Source organism: Pogona vitticeps, chromosome 3 (assembly GCF_051106095.1).
Source record: "Pogona vitticeps strain Pit_001003342236 chromosome 3, PviZW2.1, whole genome shotgun sequence".
NCBI classification, from domain to species: domain Eukaryota; kingdom Metazoa; phylum Chordata; class Lepidosauria; order Squamata; family Agamidae; genus Pogona; species Pogona vitticeps.
The window spans coordinates 73,191,075-73,213,995 of NC_135785.1; the positions used below are offsets into that span (position 1 = coordinate 73,191,075).

The 22,921-nt window shown below is 39.9% G+C and overlaps 1 protein-coding gene across 1 annotated transcript in view; it reads right to left on the reverse strand.

Annotated features, from left to right (window-relative positions):
- Window positions 1-22,921, reverse strand: part of ADAM12 (ADAM metallopeptidase domain 12) — a 271,913-nt gene that overhangs the window by 20,201 nt on the left and 228,791 nt on the right. The window contains exons 15-17 of the mRNA XM_020791531.3: window positions 11,576-11,684; window positions 11,281-11,479; window positions 5,900-5,977 (exon numbers count right to left, since the gene is read on the reverse strand). Coding sequence (XP_020647190.3) covers window positions 5,900-5,977; window positions 11,281-11,479; window positions 11,576-11,684 — 386 coding nt within the window. The remainder of the gene's footprint in view (window positions 1-5,899; window positions 5,978-11,280; window positions 11,480-11,575; window positions 11,685-22,921) is intronic.

Below are 22,921 nucleotides of genomic sequence, written 5' to 3' on the forward strand. Positions count from 1 at the left end.
ATTCCAGGGCTCCCAAAAGATCCTCTAGGACAGGGGTCTCAAACTCAATTTACCTGGGGGCCGCTGGAGGCAGAGTCTGGGTGAGGCTGGGCTGCATCAGATTTTCTGCCAAGTTTAGCAAGAGCCCAAGGAAGCCACCCAGGAGTTTCCTTAGCCCAGCTGGGGCTCCAAGGAGGAGGAGGGGCACGCTAGCCCTCGTTGCTGGCCACGACTCCCTCCGGCTCCTTCTTGCCAAAGAATTCGCCTTGCCAAAGGAGAAAAGCCCCCACCGGCACCCGCAAAATTAAACAGAATGGGGTGGGGCCCCCACAGGTGTGTGTGCGTGCACAGACACACACATACACGGAGGTCCAGCAATCTTCCCCTGAGGCCCCCCTCAAAAAAAGGCGCACTCGGCAGCTCAGCTACCCCCACCACAACAGAGGAGCAAACTTTGTGAGGCGAGCCCAGGCAGCCTCCAGAGCTGAGGCGGCTGAAGCAGAACGAAGAGGAGGAGGAGGAAGCACCGCTGGACGCTGAGGCGGCCACTGGCCGGGCTAGTGCTGGGGGTGCTGAGAGAGAGAAAGAGAGTCAGAGAACCGCTTCCCTGGAAGAGGTGGTGGTGGCAGCAGCTGTTGTTGGTGGCTTGGAGGCCCTCTTTGAGGATGGGCTGGGAGCAAGCTCCACTCTCAGGCATCACTTAGCGGTGGCTCGGGAGCTTGGGGAAAAGGGCCGGCAGCATGCCTCGCTCACCGGCTCTCCCCTGAGACAGCGCCTCTTGCATCCTCCATCCAGAACTGCAGCCTGCCAGCTGGCAGACAGGCGGACTGGCTGGCAGGCTGCAGTTCCAGATGGAGGATGCAAGAGGGGCTGTCTTGGGAGAGAGCCAGTGAGCGAGGTGAGGTTTTTTTTTTACTCTTAACAGCAGAGGACGCGTGGGTGCTTCAGGGGTGGGCAGGCAAGGCGGGGCGACAAGCTATCATCCAGCAGGCTGCAAATGGCCCGTGAGCCGCATGTTTGAGACTCCTGCTCTAGGACAAAGGGGAGCCCTAGGGTTCTTCAGAAGCTTTATGTTAATTTAAATTAATTAAGATCTGATTAACCAACACAAAGTTACTCAACAGGATTTTGCCCATTATTTCTTTATATATCCTACCCAAATACTGTACCTGGCTGCTTTGCATGGTTCCTCTTTCTGCATTTTCTTCTTGTAATAATAAAGGTTTGGCAGAAAGATACTGAGTGGGCCAAGGACAAAGAGTAAGCTTTATGAGTAAATTAGGTCTTGTACAAAATCCAACACACTAACTCTTACACACTGCTGGTGCTCTCAGGTGAAGTTATAGTATAAATGATGCCAAGGTTGAAATATGTACATTGGTAGAAGACCAATGCAACAATTAATGTGCCTAATTTTCATAATATATAAAATATGATATACAAACCTTTATTGGCATTGAAAAGTACAGAGTGCTTAGATCAATAGAAAAGCTGTGGAGAGCAATAAAACCATGACCAAATTAAGTTGGGAAAAGTGGTGCAACTTTGGACTAGGCCTGGGAGATAGCCTCTCTGATTTGAATCGCGGTATGTAAAAAGCAAGCAACATAGGTAGTGACATGGTTAATTTTCCCCTGAACTAAAAAGCAAACCTTGGCCTTATCAGAGCAACCTTGAAAACCAGAGAGCAGTGGATCTAAAAATCTTGCTCGCGGGCTATTATAAAAGGGGCAGTCCAAAAGAACATGAGAAACTGTTTCAATGGCATCTTGACTGCAGGGGCATCATCTGAGATTATGTGGGACTCTGCAGTATCTACCAAGTAAAATAGCCGACGGTAGTACATTGAATCTTGCCAGCATGAATGCAAAAAAGGATAACTATGGAGCTAGAAGCCCTGGCTTCAGGGGTAGACCCAAATGACTACAGGAACAAGTTTTCCGAGCTGCCTCAGTCAGCTGTTGGAATTGAATGTCTAACAGTCTGCGTTTGAGTGATTGAAATAGTGCCGAAAGAGAGGACAGGTAGAATGCGTCCAGGGAAATTCCTAAGGACATGATTTTCTTCTGAATCATGGTCAACCATTGGGAAGCGTGATGATTCATCAGCATCAAAAAGGTAAAAGAGTTCTGGTTAGAATTGAATAAAAGGTGGAGCCAGAACTTAAAGGTTGAGAGCCAAGAGTGAGTTTCCAACAATAGCAATCCAGTTTCCATGCATATTGCAGCATAGGGGACACAGTTAGGTAATCCGAGTATTTTCCTCAGGAAGACGGATTGTAAGCCTTCGGTGGTGCGATCGAGGGCTTCGATCCATATGGGGGCACCATATAAGAGTTGGGAGCAAGATTTTGCGTTGAAAGCTCTTAGGGCCATAGGGCCATATCTGTTCCCTTTCAGATAGAAAAAACGGGCAATAGCTGAGGCACTAGTTCTTGCTACTAATAGAGCGCACTTGCGGTGGGTTACCCAGCTCCCATTATAGGAGAAATTGATCTCCAGCTATTTGACTGATTTTACCTGCTCAATAGCGCTTCCCTGTATTGACCATGAGAGTTGTTTCCATGACTTAGAAAAAACTAAGATCTTTGTTTTCCTGTGATTCAGAGTTAGCTCGTTAACGTTGAGGTAAATCATAGTTTGGCGTAATAAACGCTTCCGTCCAACTTGGGAACAAGACAATACAACAGCACATATAAAAGGATGGGAATATGGCGGTGAGCAAGTTTTGGGGTGTGCCCATTGATTGTATGTAAAGCTGGGGCTAGATCGTTTAAAAATAGGTTGAAAAGTGCCGGAGCAAGGATACAGCCCTATTTCACACCCTTGCAAATTAGAATTCCCAGAGTTAAATTCCCCTGAAGATTATACCTGACTTGGCAACTAGTGTGTGTGTATAGGTTTTTAATCAGGAAGAGCAATCTGGGATCTATATTCAACCTGGCCAACTTAGCCCAAAATAACTCTCTCGGGATTGAGTCAAATGCTGCCTTGAGATCCAAAAAGGCAGCGGAGAGTTTATTTTGATGTTTTCCACTATATTTGGAGACTAAGTGTGACAATACTGCACAATGGTCAAGGGTGGATTTGCCATGCCGAAACCCTATTTGTTCTGGGCCTAGTATGTTACACATTGTTAGCCAGTCTTCTAATTTTGCTAGAAGAAGTTTAGCGTAGAGCTTACCAATGATTGATAGAAGACTGATGGGAAGTGAAGGGTTGCCCTTTTTATAGATAGGCACTATAATAGCATTGGTCCATGTCGTAGGCATTATTCCAGTTCTGTTTATCGTAGTGAACAGGGCAGCCAAAGGGGGAGCCCACCATTCCGGGAGGAACTTCAGTAGTTCTGGAATAACTGCATCAGGGCCAGGAGCCTTTTTGGAATTAAGTTATGAGATCAAGGTAATAATATCCTCAGGGGATACTGGAGGCCACTCAGGGGGATTGGAGAGGTTTGCCCCATCGCTACAAAAAAGGTTTATGAAGTATGAGTGCCAAATCTGGGGGAAGATTGTTATTGATTGGTGAGGTTTCCCCTGCAGATCCCCGGAGATTAGTGCCCAAAATGTCCTGCTATCCTTGGACCTGGAAGCTTCCATCAAGTGCTCCCATTGGGTCCTAGCGAGCTGAAGTTTCTTAGACTTAACCATATCTGATAGTTGGTGTTTAACAATAAAATAATCTTTCGGTAGACTGGGCATGTTGTGGCATCTATAACGATGGAAGATGGAGCGAAGGGTGGACTTCAAACGAAGACATTGTTGTGCCAGGGGTTATATTTAGGTTTGCTTTTTGAGACCGCAGAAGAAGAAGGATTAAGCAAGGAGATAAAGTTGGAAATGAGATTCTTATAAGCAGGAATAACTCCCTTGGGGTTTGTGGGAGACATAAGAATAAAACGTACGTAGATTCTCAAGTGATTGCTCAGTGATCTCTGATTGAGCTTTTACAGCAAGGTTACGTGGCCAATTAAGTCTGGGTAAAGACCCCGTGGACATATCAGCTATTGCACAAGCTGAGTTGTCATCGGGAAATAATGGATTGTCAAATATAAAAACCAAGGGAAAATGGTCACTCTCAGAACGATGGTCAATATAAAAATGCTTTACATTATCTTTAAAAGACAGGAGAGTTAAAATGTAGTCTTCTAAAACACTGCAACTTCAGGTTGATGCAAAGGTAACTTCTCCCGGGGAGACTCTGACGGTGGAACCATTTAGCACTTGTTTGTCAAATTGAATACAAAACTTGGCAAGTTGGATACCGGCCTGGTTAATATGTGTATTTTTAGAAATCCTGCCTGACCCAAAAAGCTAAGGGAGGGAAACGTTTGGGTCTAAATCCAAGGTATCCAAAAGATCCCGGTCGTCTTTGCCAATTCTAGCATTAAAGTCTCCAAGCAGAATGATGTATGTCATAGGAAACAGGTGTTCAAGATGCTCAAGGTATGTGGACAGGCACTGTGCCAGTCGACCTAATCAATTGGACAGACCCCCTTGAGTCCCCCCGCCCTCTGGTTGTGCACCCTGTGGGTCAGACTGCCTTGAAGGGTGACCTTCTAGCTGCTCACAAAAATGTGTCCACCACTGAGCAGCAACTATTTGTATCCGGACCCAAGGATCAGAGATCCCGTTTGTCTCATCCAGACAAGAATAGGAAATGTTGGACCCCTTCTCCCCAGCAAAATTCCACGATTACACCCACATGCCCCATGTTTACTCAAAGTCTAGCCGACTCCTCTAAGCTCCTGATCGAGGTAGAAGCCGAGATCCACCCCTTATTGTATCTGGAGATGGCCAACTCCATGCAGCCCAGTGCGATTAACTATATGTACCCCTCTTCCGAAGTACCCACTGGTTCCAGCCTCAGCAATGGATGTATCAACTTCGATCCAAATAGCTCACTTGAACAGCTGACTGAAATCAATTGACGATCAACAGAGCCCCAGCCCCTATCAGTGAAACTGTTATCCTGGAATATAGCTGGCTGGGCAGCCAAGGAAAAAGACTCTGACTTTTGCTCCTACGTCCAACAGTTTGAGATCATTTTTCTACAGGAAACCTGGACAGACTCTCTGATCCATCTAGAAGGTTTTTTAGCATATTCCTTGCCTGGATTCAAAAATAATTCACGTGGCCGGTTCCAAGCTGGCCTGTCTCTATTAGTTTCCCAGCAATCTACATTTAAAGTCCTGGAACTACCCCTTGTAACCCTTTTGCCCATGCTTTCCATTTTAGCTGCAGCTTTGTGTTTATTGTTGTTAATGTTTACCTTCCCCCCTCCCATGACAAAGCTTCGCTATAAAATATGAAATATGCATTTCTACATAATGCACAAATATGGCTACTTAGTTCATATGATATGCAGTGTACGAGTACCAAATCTGGAGAACTGGAATAGCTTTATGACAAAGTGAAGCAGTATAATATTAGTCAATAAAGGAAAATCAATGTATTTGAGAAAGAAAATTCTTTCCTTTTAATAATCTTGTGATTTTGCAAATTAGAATACGAAAGGCAAGGCTGCAATTATATTTAATTTGGGGAGTTATTTATCATTTACCCTTATTGTATCACTGTTTTCATTATTATTAATGGGAAATTATTATTGAATAAAGATTCAGCTCAATATAATGGTACAAAGTACTGAAATCTATTTTGAAACAATAACAACAAAATGTTTTTAATGGAAAAGGGCAGTGTGTCCACAGATTTTTTTCTTTGTTAAATAAAAGCAACATTTCTTTTCTTGAACACTGAAAAGGGCACTGAAAATTGATCTTTTTGGAAGGACATCCTGAAAAGATTTTGACAGATATATTAGAAAGAATCATAGATTTCAAAAGCTGTAACCAATGAATGATTTATTGCTCAGCTGGGTATTGACTGACTGTAAAAAATTGGATCCGTAATACTTACTCCACGTCCATGACATTTTGTTGCACATTCATGAACACCAAATACACTCGTATTTTGGCAGCGACGGTTGAGACAGATCTATGAAAGGAGATAAAAGAACAGGCTTTTTTCTTATTTTCCCCAGAAAATACTTATGTTTGCGGTGCTCATACAAATAGTACACTTTCCCCTCTGTATTCCTAATAATTTTTTCCACAAATTCTTATAGTGAGGTTGTTACAATTTCAAGTTGAAAAGTCATTTCTAGTTTAGATACAAAAGAATAACAGTTACAACTTGAGTTTATCAAATCTACAGCACCAATGGGATGTGACTAGAATAACACAGTAAGAGCCTAATGAGTTGGATCCTAAAAGCTTTTGTTCAATAGCAAACTGTAAATGAAGGGATGAAATCCTTGGAGATCACAACATGACATGTTCACTCGCGGATGGCCACCAATTAAAGCTCAGCTTCGAAAAAAATCCGACAGCCATTTTATCAACTAAATGCCGGTCAACTGACAGCCATCTCGCTTTGTTTCTAATGTGTGTGTGTGTGTGTGTGTTTTTTTTTGCTTTGTTCTCTTATTTTAAGAATTTCCAACCTGCTGTGGGGTTAGGGGTGGGGAGGTGTGACGTATCCTTGAGAAGCAAAAGGCAGATTTTTTGCATTGAATGCAATGAGGACACTTCCAAACAAGCATCACTATGCTGGAAACACACACACCCACACACACTCAAGCTCACACTTGTAAGAGGACAATCAAGATATCTGTTTCCCCCACCCCAATGTATAACAATGTCACTTTGCTCTCTTTTTCTTAGAATGAACTGTGACTGTGGATGTTATATGAACAGGAAATTCACCTGCAGATATGGAGTCTCAGACTGGTTACTGGTTATCTCTTGTCTTTGGAACCTTGTTTGCTATAGGAGAGCCTGTTTACCTCCACTTATGCCCTGCTTTTACTTGTAAATACATCAAATATTAGAAGGACACGTAAATCTCTATGTTTCTCATCCAATGGAATATAGCATAGCTTCTTGGATGCATACTCATCCACTACAAAAGCAAATGTGGCATCTGCATCTTAATCTTCACAGTTCCTGAGAAAACACCAAATGCCATCTGAAAGCTCATCTCACCAAACGAATAGAGACCAGAACCACCTTCTTCTTCTTCTTTTAAACAGTGGACTTCATTTCTTTAGGACCAGTTCAGAATGGTAGCTGTTTTCTTTTTCCTCTGTCTGCATTAAAATTGACTGTTCAGATTTGAACTTCAACAAGTTAGCAGCTTCTTGATAATTCAGATTAGTAGATCTAGAACATTTGGACCTATAAGGTATCAGGCCAACCGCTTGTACCTATCCAAGATACCTTCCACATTCTTTTCAAAAATAGGCCATGACAGCAAATGACAATCACTTTTTGAAACTGTGAGTAGTTTCAAAAGCAAATTTGGTGTGATAACATCCTATTTAAACACAGAAGGGAATTTTAAAAATCCCAAGTGTAAACCCCTGCATTCCCCCAAAACAGCTCTTTGGAGCCTTTCAAATGTTGGTAAAGCTTGAGTTCTGTTAGAGGTGTGCATATTTGTGTTTCTGAACTACAACACTCACTGTTTCACAGTTCATCTCCTTTTGGGATCATATGCACACAAGGTCCTCTGACATCAGTGGGAGGTGAATTTTCAAAATTAATCTGGAAGTAATATCCAGTCCAGTTTTACACAACAATTTGTGCAATTACTGTAATCCAAAGGAACTCCATCAGTGAGGATTTACCCTCTGTCTTGTTAAAGGATTTTGGGAAAAATACTCTGAATAGGCAACTTAAGGTTGGCCTGAAGAAAATACATTTATCTTTGATTTATAAGCAAATGAATAAAGAGGGAGTGGCATATAATGTATCAGTTTGTCCAGGCAGTTACTGTTACAGAGATTTAACTTCTCTCTAAAAAGACAGGGATGAAGCAAGACTGACACTACAATAAAGCAGAGCACGATCCAAACTGAAATGACCCATTTAGTGTGTGGCTGATAAATCATCCAAGTTGAGAAAAGACTGTATGCTGCTGGAATGAATATTATTTGCCAGGTCAACAATCAATAGCCTAGCACATAACATCTGCTCTCTTTTAAATATGGTGCTTATTTCAGCACAGCTAAAAGTCAGACACAATCATAAGGAGAAGGCAGGGGAAAATGTTAAGCAGAAGACAAAAAGGATGCTTAATCAAGGCAGATATTCCCTCGATGGGCAAGAATGGAAATGAGAGCAAATCAACATCAACACACATGGATTCAAGGGTATGTGGCCTCATAAGACCAGAGCTCACAAGCAACGCACTCAGAATATACGGCACACAGGCTTCTGTCCATATTAAATAACCTGCTTTAAAAATCAAGCATAATATTAAAGGCACTGAAGCCTTAGAATTATATGGTTCAATTCAATCCTTTTCAGTAGAACTAACCCAGACTGTGCAGATGGCTTAACATGCTTTGGGATCACACATCATCCATTAAAATACAAAACAGAGTACTGTATTTTAATAGATATAAGGAGTTGTCTTTAATGCCATCAGTTCACAGGTCTATCTTGCTCAATAAAAACGTTATGATCTTGTGTCTCTGATGTCCCTGACATCAGTCTAGAAATCTCTTCAGCCCTATTCAGGATGTGTAATTTTTTTTAATACATTGCACCAATCAATGTGGGAAGGGGCATATGTTCACTCTTTCAAAAAAAAAAACAAAACCCACTGGGAACACCAATGTGTTGAGCCTTTTCTGATGCCATGTGTGATGCTCTCTTACAGGTGATGCTCTCTTTCATCTGAACAAAAGCACCTCTGCTGTTCCTGGAATATTTCCATATGAGTTGGAATGTAGAAAACTGGGGAGCCTCTATTGGCAGTGCAGGCTTTCCGTGCCATGCTACTGCCCCCTACACACAGGGAAGTGGCAGAAGCAGGGACAAAGTGGAGCAGGGTTAGCATGTGTTGATGCAACACACTTTTGAATGGGTGCCTAGGAATTTGAGACAAAGGTTTTAAATATATATAGATTGTTAATTATAGCTTTAAAAAAATGTGTTCTTTGTCTTTCATGTCAAAAGCAGCAGAGCCTTGCTCCTTTGCAGTTATCATTCATTTAGAGAAAGGAGCACATGAAACAGAACCCAAAATCACAATATGTTTAAAACTTGGTGCCAGCGTGCTTAACTGATGTGGGAGCTCCCAAAACCTCAAAGGCAATCATAAGTTCAGAGATGCTGGCATAACCAAAACTCTCGTTTTGATTGTTAGATCTTTAATCTGCCAACAGCATAAACATCCTTCCCCTTTAACACTGTTTCTCTCTCAAATTCTCAGGAGTACATCCTCCCCACCCATTTTTCATAATTTTCATTTTTTGATTACTACCCTATGCAGAAACGCTGGTAAAATCTGAGCAGGGATATATTAAATAATATTCCCTTAGAAGGCAAAGGTTTTTTTTTTTGCCTTGACAACTTCTGCAGCTTTGAAACATGCCAAAACACATAGCGAATGAAAAAGTAGACAGAATTATCAGTTAAAAGCCAACAAATATCCTGGTTATTATTCTCAGGTCTGACATTCTATGAGGAAGAGAGATTCCACTGCTTCATTTTAAAAGGAAGCTATTGGATTCTTCGTTAATTCTCTGCAGCCAGATTGTCATTATTGTTATTGTTGTTCCTATCACAGAAATAGTTTGTTGCGTTCCACATTATTAACATTTTGCATTGCCAAACAGGGTAGAAAAATAAGTGAAAGTACTCCCTGGTAGCTTTTAGGGCTCATCCAGGCATTGGAAATATTTATAAAAATGCAAAAGAGACAAAATACCTTGACCGATAAGAGAATAGTATAAAACCAGAAAAATTATTGACAAAATGGAAGCTCACAATTTCTTTAAAATGTAACTTTTAAAAATAACCAAGTATTACTTCTTACACGTAAGTTACTTAGCTGTTACTTGCTAAACTCAAAAGTTAAGTCATAATGATTAACTAGTTATTTTCTTAAGCTACAACTAGTTGCAAATAACTGTTACTTGCAGCTAGTTATCGCTGTTCTCTGAGAAGAACTGTCATAAAAACCAAGAAAATGAATATACGTATCTGTTTTCATGAAGAAGCAAATTTCTTCCCCTAGCTGTTAAATAAAATCAATAGCTGGTAATTAGATTAATCTGAAGGATTCAGTTCATCTAAACTGAGATGCATGAGAGCTGGTTATTCCATAGTGAACAGAAGGCTAGTCGAATTCATGGGTTGCAAAACTGTATGTATGGAAGGCACACATTAAGAATATCATGTTATTGCTTCTTAAGTTTTAGGACTGAGACTTTAGAAGAAACACACAGTAAGACACCCTTTCTTCCTCTTCCTCAGAGATGGCACCAACATCACTATGGCTGAAATGGTCAGAACCAGAATTGCAGTTAGAGCAGGTCCACTGAATCAGTAGGGATTTGGTGAGTCAACTCCTCTCTCTGTTTCACTGAGTCAATGGGCCTACTCTAGCTGTGACATACTACAGGATTTGAGCCTATGTTTTTAGCACCTCTTATGTCATGGGTGTGTTAAAATACTTATGAAGAAGGACAAGTTACTTTTATTTTCAAGTGTTTAATTACCAGGTTGGCACATTTCTGCCAGCAATACACTGTATAGCAAATAGATAAAGCAAAGCAAAGCCTGGCAGTAGGCTGCAAAACTGAATCAAGGCCAATTTCTGTTTAAGTTTATAAAATGCATTTTTCAGTGTATTTATTAAAGAACTGGACAGAGTGAAGTTGAAAAATGGTCTATTTCTTTCAGAGTAAGAGCAACGCATAATAGCAAAATAGAGGATATTCACTGTTGTTTTTTTCAAGTGCTTCCTAAAGTTATAAAACCCATCTGTCATAGCATGTGATTTTCCTACCATTGCAATTTACTGCACCCTTTGTTTTGTGGTTGGGCCCTGCAAGCTAAACACAAGTGCACATATCAGCTCCCTAGATTGTCACATGCCTGAAAATCCAAGCAGAACCTCGTTAGCTGCCAATGAGAAGCCACTGCAAGTTACTCCATTTGCCTTCTGCATGTATAATAACTCTTGTTTCAGCATTTTTATGTACCCATTGATTGTGAGGCTGTCTGGCTAAATGACAGATCAATTCCATTCTTTCTCACTATACTCATAGGTATAGAACAATTATTTGCATATGCCTCTTCATTTCGTTTGTTAATTCAAAATACAGAAAGTGGGATGGAAGAAAGTATAAGGTTGAACCTCATGCAAACTCATGTAAAAGGCAAGGCATGTACGTCTGTAAAGGAACATAGATTAGACTATGGAAGAGGATTTCTAAACCTTACTTTTCCATCTTCACACTTTGTTCCAGCCAGAACAAGGCCAGGATCAGGCATGTCATCCCCCAAATAAACATGGGTTCCACGGCACAAAATTTTGCCTCCTTCTTGTAATGGGATGTTTGTTTCTATGGAGACAGCATTGGTACCAATTACAGGTCGATTGGCTCCCCCTTGACACTGAATTTTTCCACACTTGGCATCCCTGAAGGAGGAGAAATGAAGGTAGGCCATGTTAATGACATTTGCATCTACTGTTGGCAAAACTTCAGCTGCTTTTCTGTTGGAAAAGAGGAGATACCTCGGTTCACACTTGGCAAAGGAACTTTTAGAATCCTTGCCACAGTTCCCATAAGGATCCCCGGCAGAATTGACTCTCTCAAAACATATCCCAGGAGCAGGCTTGGCACCTAGAACAAACACAAAAAAGTTTTCAACTTAACGAGGAAAACAAGGCAGAGAAGGCATTGTCTTAGTAAGAAGTAGCAGAGGAAAAGTGAAAGAGTCAAGAGGAAAGGCTGAAATGTGAAGAAATATCACCAATGACCTCTTTATAGTTAGGATAAATTGTCTTGACAAGATGAGACAGGCAATCAAGGATTCCAAATCCCCCATGAGAGATCTCACCTACAGCGCAAGAGTGAGACAAGTGCTTCCTCTTGTCATAGTTTGCACAGTCTGTACATAATGTCTCTAATGTCTGTTCCACTCATGTAACTAAACATACATAAAGCGCAAGCACAAAAGTATAGGCCAACTCAATAGCCCACCCATTGCTTCTGCTTTTAATAGCCCATGCAACAAAGTGGTAATTATTGTAGTTTTACATTTTGCGTATTTCTAGAAATGAAAAAAAGTCAGACCTGGAAGCTGTCTCCAAAACCAACAAAAGAAAAATATCAAAACAACAGGACATTTTTTGGTGATTTCTCATTCAGTGCACAAGAATAGACCATGTCATTACTGACATTCCCAGAAAAAACTCTGGGGTTTTTCTCTACCCTCTGGATCCCCAAATTATGAGTGAGTAAATGGCCTTGGAGGCATTCGCAGCTTCCACCAATGACCACAATTTTGTTCCAATATTTGTTTTGGTCTTAATATAAAACCTAATGCTTCAGTCCAAACTTCCTCATCCTGGTGCCAGATGCTTAGATGCATAACTTCTAGCAATCCTGACCACTGACCAGGATGGGTGGAACTGATGGTGGCACTTGAAATAAAAAAATAATTGGAGGGTGTCAGGGTGGAAGGACTGGCTTTAGGCTCATGCAGCTGGATCTCATTTCAGAGATCTGTAGCACAGTTTCAGCAGCATAAATACTGTATACTAGATGCTTCAATGAATGCTACCTTTAACTGGCCCTGCAAATGTGCTTGTGAGCTTGTTCAACCCAAGAGTTTCTGATGGATTTTCTACCTTTAAAAGCTGCACAGAAGACAAAATATCACTTAGGACAGCACTGTAACTGGGGAAAAACACCCTCTCCAAATTTTTGCTTCTGTTTCCCCTTAAAGATAATGATGTCTTGCCCTGGTTCAGTCTCACTCAAGCTTTTTAAGTGCAAATCCACAGTGCATTTTCCTTCTGAACTCTGGGGTCTTATGCCTGTTACATGATATCAAGTCAATTTCCTGGAAAGGTTTACAACATATGTAAGATACTCAAGAAATGATTTTTACCAGTGCAAGTTCCATCCTGTGAGTTTCCATGGCTGAGGTGGACTTGAACCCATGTCTCCTGAGTCCTAGTCAATTTGCGACATGACACTGGCTTCTTATGTAGTAATGTTGTTTTTTAAATGTCAGCCTTGTTTTTCCAATATTTGTCTGAATCCAATCTGCTTTCTCTTCCCACCCTTTGCTCATGTCCATTTGTTTGTTTGGACACTGATAAGCATTTCCTCAAAAGTATGCATTTATGTGCTTGTTTTTCTTAAAATGTACATTTCTCATTGACTGCAGGATGTTCGTGCCTGTTTTTCAAAGGTATACTTTTTTAGCCCATCACTGTTTAAACATAATGCAATAGATCCATTTGATTACTTTAAAATTAACCATGCACATATGATTCATGCTTATAAAACAAACCACAAGGCTTGCAAATGTTCAGATTTCTGAGTAAATCTCTGCTTTGTCCCAAAATGAGTCTTTTCAGGAGAGACTGTAGTTCTTTGTAATAACGCCCCCAGTGCTAAAGCATTCTCTCTGTGTTTTACAACATAATTATCCAGAGCAACACTTCCCCCCCACCCCAGTGAGCTGGGCATTCATTTTACTGACCTCAGAAAGATGGAATTCTGAGTCAGCTTTGAGTCACCTATCTGAACTCATCGGGATAAAACTCAGGTTGTGAGCAGAGACTTGAATGCCATACTGCAGTTTAACCACTGCATCACAGGGTTGTCAAGGACTGTGTATGTGTAAAACTAAGTAAAACATTAGAGAGATCTCACAATTCTCCAGTGCTTTCTCCTCTAAAGGATGTGCCCTGAACTCCCTTTTCCTTAGATAAAGGAAAATACAAAACATATTGCTGTCAGAATAGTGGATGGATGAGATACCCATGAACCAGAAGAGATTTCTTGAGTGAAAATGTCTTGTTTTTATGGATCATGTTATGAACAATCTCATATTTGTCACATCATAAACTGGTGCTCTAAAGAGAGGCAAAAGATTGATACCTCATGGATATCAAAGAGGCTTGAATATCATTGGATCTCAGTCTGAGAGTTGGTATCTTTAAGATCAGGAGACTCCTTACATCTGAGACAATTTTAAAAGACGCTCGCCCACACAAAAGCCAAATTAAATCTTAAACAATCATCACAAGGTTACTGACTTTCTAAATTACATTCACAGAAAAAAAGATATCAAGTGATTTTTTCCCCTAAGCCTATTTGAAATACCTTTCTTGATTGTTCAGGAAAATGAAAATACATTGAAACAGTTTGTGCACTTACATGAATCTTTCTGATAAATTAGAAGGAAGAATGAGTGAAAGCAACTATATTTCTGACTGATTTTTCACTGACAGTGTTGAGAACAGCATTAATCAGAGAACAAGGTTCCTTACATGGCCCAACTTGACAAGGAAAAGGAAATTTAAAGGAATTTTTTTCTCCTACACTTCTTTAAACTGAATTCATTCATGCAGCAGCTAAGACAAGGTTTGCCCTCTTGATAAGACTAAAAGTTCATCCGATCTAATAAAGGCCTTCCTTTGTTGTTTATCCTCAGCATCTGAAATTCAGAAGCACATGTGGTTCTTATTTAGCTGCTGCAGTTCAACTGTGGAATCTGCTTTTTACTAAAACCTTGAGGTTCACCAATTTGAATCAGGATAAAAATACTGCTTGTGATGTTAGGGCTGAGTGGGTGTGTGTGTGGGTGGTATTCCCATTGCACCACAAGACTGGGATGACTTGCACATCCAAGTCCAAAATTACTGTAAGATCAGGGCGTCTGCTTGGTGGGGGTGGGAGAAAGAGAGAAAATAAGTAATAATCTGTTGTTGATGTTGTTGAACAGATAAGAGTTAGAAGGCTTCATCAATCTACTGCAGATCTTTCCCCCCTTCTATAGCTAGTATTTGTTTATGGACTTGTCCTACGGGCCCATGTTTTTCTTTTTTTTAAAAAACTCTTCTGAGTCATGTCCCATCTAGCAATAAATAATTCTATAAATTAAGTTGGCTGAAAATCTTAAGGGTGCACAATATAGTTCTCAGTCATGCCTTAAAACAAGAGGATTTTTTTCACAGCCTTTATTGATATTCTGTACTAAGATAATCTAAGGGCTGAATGAAGATGCAGATCAATTCTTTATCCACTATGCTGCTTTTTAGATTGTTTTTTAAAGCAGGCTAGTGAGAGTAGGCATGAAGAAGGGATTGTTAAACTACGGTACTTCTGAATACTCTGTATCTAGAAAACTCTGGTAAGGGTTGAAATCTTATCAAAATTGATTGATGGCATGACTCCCTCTATTGGCTCGTTCTGATAATACATGGTGAAAATATGTATTTCTAGACTGTATTCGTGAAGGCTTTCATGACAGGGACCTAATGGTTGTTGTGGGTTTTTCGGGCTCTTTGGCCGTGTTCTGAAGGTTGTTCTTCCTGACGTTTCGCCAGTCTCAGTGGCCGGCGCCTTCAGAGGACAGAGTGTTGTCCTCTGAAGATGCCGGCCACAGAGACTGGCGAAATGTTAGGAAGAACAACCTTCAGAACACGGCCAAAGAGCCCGAAAAACCCACAACAACTATTTCTAGATTCTCCTTTTTCTTTTACCATGCTAGACATACTATTCACTATTATCCACAGTTTTCAGCATCTGCATGGGAGCTTGGAACAACCCTGCACCCCCAGTTATGGGGGTCCTGCTGTACATTACCTGAACTTCTATTTCACATTGACAACTCTGAAAAGCAGTCATTTGTCTACATGAAAAAGCTACATGATTAAAATGATGGAAATCTGAAAAAGGTGTCACAAATATGCTTTAGTCAATGGCAGAATGTGTACAAAAACGCACATGAATTTCCATGTGACAAGAAGTTGCACAAGATGGGACTGGGATAGAAGAAACATGGTTGTAATATTCTAAGAAATGCAACAGGGATGAGACTGACAGGTTTGTATATCCCTAATGCTATTACTGTTGTATATATACAATATGTATGTATGTAAGAACAAAAATAATGGATGGAAATACTAGGTTAAAAAACATACAAATAAAGAAGAGCCTACAAAGCACTTAAGGAAGCAAACCATGATGCTCTGTTTCTTGAGAGAGCCCATTTATCATAATTCTAGGAGATAAACAGAAGCAGAAAGCCTTGCCTTTCTCTATTTGGTTACTTGAAGAGTCAAATGCAAAATGATTTGTGAAAGATTTCCAGTGGATATTAAATGCAATGAACTGGGTGAGAAGAGTTTATTTTCCTTTGCTATTGACAATCAGAGCCTGATGCTTTAGTGATTAAGGTCATGTCAACCTTTCCACCTTAATGCTTCTCCTTACCCCAGAACAATGAAATCAGTTTTTTCAAGTAATCCCATGTACTGGTGACAGATGGTTCCCGCTCCCAATGTACACATTTCTTTAAATTCAGCAGAAAAACTGACATTTCTCAGATGGCTTCAAATGCTTATATGACTGGAGTGACTAGCACAGTAGTCTCTACCAGTATAAAGAGCTTTTTTTTTTTCAAATTGCAAAAGCAACAAAAACTTTAAAAAGTCTTTTCTTGACACAGTGGCACCAGGGATATAGATACAGGCATAACAGTATCTAAGACTGTAGTTAGCTGAATTCGGCCCTTTTGTGATTTTCCTTCCCAATCCATACAAAAGCCATAAGAGCAGAAGCCACACTTTGGTGCTGGCTCATAAACTCTTCTTAAATTGTGGTTTATCACTTAATCTGTATTGCGAGCAGCCCTTTGCCCATGGCTCCCTCCCAATTGTCCACTGTTAAATAAGAGCACAAGAGAGGAACAGACCAAAAGATGGGGGAAAGATAAAGTAGTTTGCTTGGTCATATACTGAACAAGTCATAGCTAAAGCAACAAACCAGGGCTAACATAAGCTATGGCTTAATATGATGTACAAAGTGACCAAGGCTGAGAAATACCAGATGTCTATAGAATTAGATAGCCTTTACAAATGCTGCTGTCAAATTATAAGTAACAATCAACTTGAGCTTTCCTCCCCAATACTGCTATTCTTAAATCCCATATTGTTTATAATAAAGGCAACTGTTCTGATAAAGAACAGGCAAAAACCTTTGACTTATTTCATCTCCCACCAGGGAGCAGCATGGACAGAGAAGTTACCAATGCTGGCTTCTTGTGTTTACTGTTGGGGCTATTTCAGGGTGGAGGAGGCAGGCATGTGTTTCTCCCTAGTTCGGACATTCCCTGTGCTGCTTTGGTACTGCATAGTTTGGGGAGCAGCTGTTCAGAATGCACCCTAGAGGGCAGGCATGAACATCAAGAGGTCAGGATCCAAAGAAGAGGCTGAAATCCTCCTGCTTAGCACAGTAAGTCTCGCTAGCAGAGATCCATTGAATCAATGGGGATCTCGTGAGTCAACTCCTCCATAAGTTACATTGATTCAAATGGACCTACTCTAGCTGCAACTTATTTTAGTACAGTAAATCACAACTAGACTAAGCCTATCTGAATCAGTGGAAGTTACAGAGAATGCGTGAGACATTCACACATACAGCAGTATTTCTTCAACTGCAGACCCCAAGGAACTTCTCCCCAAACCTGTGGAATGCTGAAGAGTAAGCACTAATGTAGTGCAAGAAACTCTGATAAGAATGTAAGAAATGCATGAAGGAAGTCTTTGAAGTGCTGGCTGGGTCAACAGAAGCTGGATGCACAACTCAGTGAGTTGGGTGTGTGGATCTGGGTTCAAAAGATGGGCATTTGAATTCCCACTGTGCCTCCCTGGAGAAGAGCCAGTTGGCATCCTTGAGCAAATTATATCATCCTAGACTGCCCCTAGAAGAAGGGAATGATAAACCACTACTGAGTACTGTATAGTCAGAAAAGCTTACAAAAGAGCCACCAGAACTTAGTTTGATAGTATTAAATTATTATCATTATTAGCTTCAACAGACATCAATATGCCTTGGTTACAGATCATTTTACTGACTGACTAATTGATTTGATTTGATTTGTATACCACCCATCTGGCAACCCAGGCCACTCAGGGTGGTTCACACAGCACAATAAAACAGACAGTACAATAACAAAACAATGTATAAATTAATCAATACAATTTAAACAACTAAAAATAAAATCAATAAACATTAACATTAAAAGGGAATGGGAAAGATGGCAGGGTTGAACTGTAAGTTGGATCAAGGTGGAATAGAGTCTGGGAAGGCCTGTATAAAAAACAATGTTTTAAATAATTTTTTAAAAGTTCCCAGTGAGGGCACTAGGTGAATTTCGGGCAGGAGAGCATTCCACAATTGTGGAGCTACCGCCAAGAAGGCCCGGTTTCTAGTCATTTATTTCTGGGCCTCTCTTGGGGTCAGAACCTTCAACCGCCCGGCCTGGGAGGACCTTACTTAAGAGACATGCATTGGTGTTGGCCAAACCCTGAATCAAGTCAGCTTAATTTGACCTGATTTGTATGAGGTACAGATGAAAATGGAGTAGTCAGATTTAATTCCAGAGTAAAATGACCCATGACATTCACGCTCATTTGCAAATCTGAGTGTCTAAACTGAGTGGAAACTATGTAAGATCCCTAAGGTATATGGTCAATCATCTCATACCACTCTTCCTTTATTTAGCAGTCAGTATTTTGTACATTCTTTCTTTACTTCCCATTCCGTTTGTCTGGTGGACTGAAGTAGCTTAGCCTCGTCCTGTGTCTAGTAATGTGTTTGTTGCATATGCATTTGTGTTTGTTTTAGGAAGTGAAAATTATTCCTCCCCTTGCCCCAACTGGCCCTAATTATTGTTAGGTGTCTGATTTGCTTTCTCCTTGCAATTCTTGTAAGATGTTTAAAAATCTTTCTATTGTTTGTTTGTATGTATATGCATGCATATTGACAAAAACAGGATGAATAGACAAGACTGAACATTCAACGGACTGTACTTTAAAAAAAGAATTATATGGTTTTTTAAAAAAGAAGCTGCAGAATGCAAACTATGTCACCTAAAGCCATAAGGGCTTTTACACTAGCTAGGCTCAATGTATTTCCTTCCAAGCTTTTGGAGGGAAAATTTTGAGGTTTGCCTACAGCAGATTGTCTCTGCCCTTGTACAGTGGGGTCTTGACTTGAGAACTTAATCCGTACTGGAAGGCGGTTCTCAAGTCAAAAAGTTCTCAGGTCAAATCTGCATTTCCCATAGGAATGCATTGAAAACCATTTGATCCGTATCTGCTCTTTTCCGTCCATAGAAACTAATGGGAAGCTGCTTCGACCACTAGAGGGGGATATTTTGTTTCTTTTTTTCTTAGGTCAAGAAAGGTTCAGGGAAGGCAGGGAAAATACAGTCCAGGCAGGACAGTACCAGGCAGTCTGAAGACTGTCTCCCAATCCACTCTCTAAACGCTGGGAGGAGTGAGGAAGCAGACAGGCACCCTTTTCACTGGCCAACAGTTAACTGAAAGTTCAAATTTTGCACTTTCCCTGCCTCCCACGTGGTTTTTTTTCAGTTCTTAACTCAAATCTAAGTATGTAAGTCAAGTCAATATTTTCCTGTGAGAGTGGTTCTTAAGTCAAAATGTTCTTAACTCAAGCCGTTCTTAAGTCAAGATCCCACTGTAATAGTGAGAAAGTTGAATCAGTTGGTCATGTTCTCCTTTTCTGTACCTGCTATCGGGATCTTCATATGGAGCTTTTATCACCTATTATTTGTAAATCTTCTGGGAGATCAGAGGAGGATTATGTCCAACTGCTACTCTCTGACAACACTCCTTATATTATAAGACAAGTGGCCAAATTCTGTGTGGCAGCAATGGTTATTCGTAATCAAATGTTTGGGTAGGTGATTTTAGATGGATATGTTTTTAATATAACACTGATTGAGGTTTTATTTATATCAAGGATACATGATATTATTAACTGGAAAGAAGGGTTGTTTTATCATGTTTTATTGGAATTTTATTACCCTGACTGATCTTACCAAGCTATAATTATATGTATCTATTTTATATTGATTTGGTTTTACTGGTCTTTGACCGTAATAAAGTATTCATTCATTCAAACCCCTAAAGTTTGCTGCCTGTCATTTTAGCTTTACTACTCTCTTTATGTTCTGACATGTCCTGACATTTCATGTATACCATTCCCAAAGCAACACAAAAAGGTGATTTTGTTTTTCCAATGCAAGTCAATGGGAGGCTAGTAATCCGAATTTTCACATTGTTTCAGATCTGGGGAACAATTTGAACCAAATGGGAACTGAATTCCAACATTTCAAATTGAGATTCAACCCAAAGGGCTAAATTGACCTCTAAATCAATTTGGGAATGTGTACCCACAAATAGTCCTATCACAAATGTATTTGTAAGAAGCCTGGATATTGTGCTGTGAACCCAATAACAGTTTAAATCCAGTTGCTTAGTATAATAAGTTGCACCAGTGTAGCAGGCCCATTGAATCAGTGGGTTAAATGGGCCTAGTAAACTCCTCAGTAATTTCCATTGAGTTAAATGGGCCTAGTAACAGGGTTTCTGCCAGTATCTGCGTGGGTGAAATATGCTGTGGATTTTCCTAATACAGATAAGTTATTTTACCATGCAATAAATAGCTTCAGGTATACAACTTAAAAAGACCGTTCTGCATTTGGAATGTACATTTGCATTTGTTGGTTTGTATGGAACCTATTGCTTGGAATCAAAATATCAAATAGTAACTTAAATGAAAAGTATTACATATCAGAGTTACACACTGGAGAGACTTCAAGAAAATGTGGTGGGCTATCTATACAGCTACATTGTTATGAAAAAGACAAGTGACTGAGCAGGGACAGTGAGTGGAAGTCATGTCAGACAACAGAGTATCGGTCAATTGGTTTGGAGAAATAAACCAGACTATACAAAGAAGGAATCTTAGCTAAACATTTTTATATCTATTGCCCCTTGCAGGCATATGTGGTTACTTGTGCAAGTGTTACTGAACTCTTCTCAAGTATTGTTCCATAACAACCCTTGGAACAGTAATCTAAGCTGCTGTATGCAGATTCTTAATCATGAGGTGGTTCTTTATTATCCCTTCTTTGGTCAGATAAGTTCATATGTTGTTGCTCTTGAGGCACATCTTGTCTGTGCCTCAAGATGATTAAAGCTACAATCCTATCGATATCTACCCAAGAATCAGGAAAAGGGAACAAATTTCTAAATAGATCTGTGTGCACATGTTCAATTATTCTTAAACATATTCAGCAGATTCTACACCAACTGTCCTGATCTTCCATCCAGACAGTTTAGTTTTACATTAAAACTAGTGTACAGCTTTTACCAAATGGGTATCACTTACCAACTGACAACACTACTTATGTCAGTGTTAATGGTCCATATATTTTTTCATCATCACAACTGACACCATTATAAAGAGGGGGGAATGGAACCAGACATATTTAGTTACACCTATATGCTTCAAACAAGGATTCATATGGCAGCTGAGAAATTTCCAGTTTCTTAAAGGTTAAAGCTTCCTTTCTCCCAGAAAAAAAAATCAATAATGCTTCTCTTTCCAGTAGATTTATCTGCATACCCAAACACCTCCTGGAAATGCCAATAAGGGCAGCAGATAATATCCAAATGCACTGAACTGCAGTCTTATTGCTATTGGTAGGTCATAGTTACAGCAGTTTGCCAGATGGATGGCATATTATTCTGTTGGAGCAAAACAACATTTTTTGTGGCACTTTGAAGTCTCACTTTCATAGACTTCAGCCCATTTCAAATGCCTACAGTGTATCTGGAGAAGTGAGCTGAAGTCCATAGAAGCCTGAGCCAAATAATACTTGCATCTAACACAATGCGATTTTACCAAAAAAACAAACCACCCATGTTTTTTTCTGTTTAATTAAAAGAAAGTATACATTACAAATGGAGAGAGAGAACTTTCTTGTATACACAGAACGTTCCCACTCTCTGTCCTGAAGAGAAGTTTGCTAAACATTATTCCAGTAAAATGCATGAGTTTATTAAACAACACCTGGATCAATATTCTCTGCCCTTTATAACAGCTTGCTGATATATTCTATATTCTTCACAGCATCCCCCCTCTCCTGAAGCTCTTGATTTAGGATTAGACATGCACCTTTGAAATCCCTTTAATAAGTCATAGAAATTTACATACTCCCTTATTAATTGCTGCTTTTCTTTTGGTATGTGTGATGGACAGGTCAGTAACCACTCCTGTCCATCACAATGGAACCCTGATTTAACAACCAATGGGTGAACAGAAGAGGCGGAACTAAGAAAATATAAGAAGAACGGAAGACAGTTAAAGATCGGTTAGAGGTTAGAAGTTAGAGTTAGGAACTTCAGTTAAGGATATCAGTTAGAGAGAAGCAGTTTAGGCAATTAGAACCAGCCTTGTGTTAAAGAAGAATAGAGAGATAGAGAACAAGATAAGAAATGAATAAAAACCTTGATCAACATGATTATACAAAAGCAAATATAAATGTTATCAAACACAAATAAGACCATCCATGATTTACTTTATATGATTTACTTATAAGCACTTAAATAAACATTGTTTTATCGAATAACACGATTTAAGAGTCATATGTAATAGAGTGAGGAATAAATCCTCTGGTGTGTGACAGTATGAAAGAACTGATATTTCCTCAAAATTTGGGGCCATGAACAAACATTGCAATTCCTCTTATTGCCATGACATCATTGTGCACTGAGGAATTTTACTGCCTTCTCATGAATATCAGAATCTTCCATTCTGCGCTTGCCTTCCACTCCTAAGCAATATAGCTGGGAGCCAAACTAAAGATGACACAGGAGATCTATGAATAGGATATCTCTCATTATGAAGGCGGCATTTTAAAAGCATTTTTCACAAAAGCAGCAGAGCTACCAATTTTGACCAGATCAGTGGCACCAAATGACAGAACATCTGTATAAGTCCTTCTACTGGCATTTTCTAAT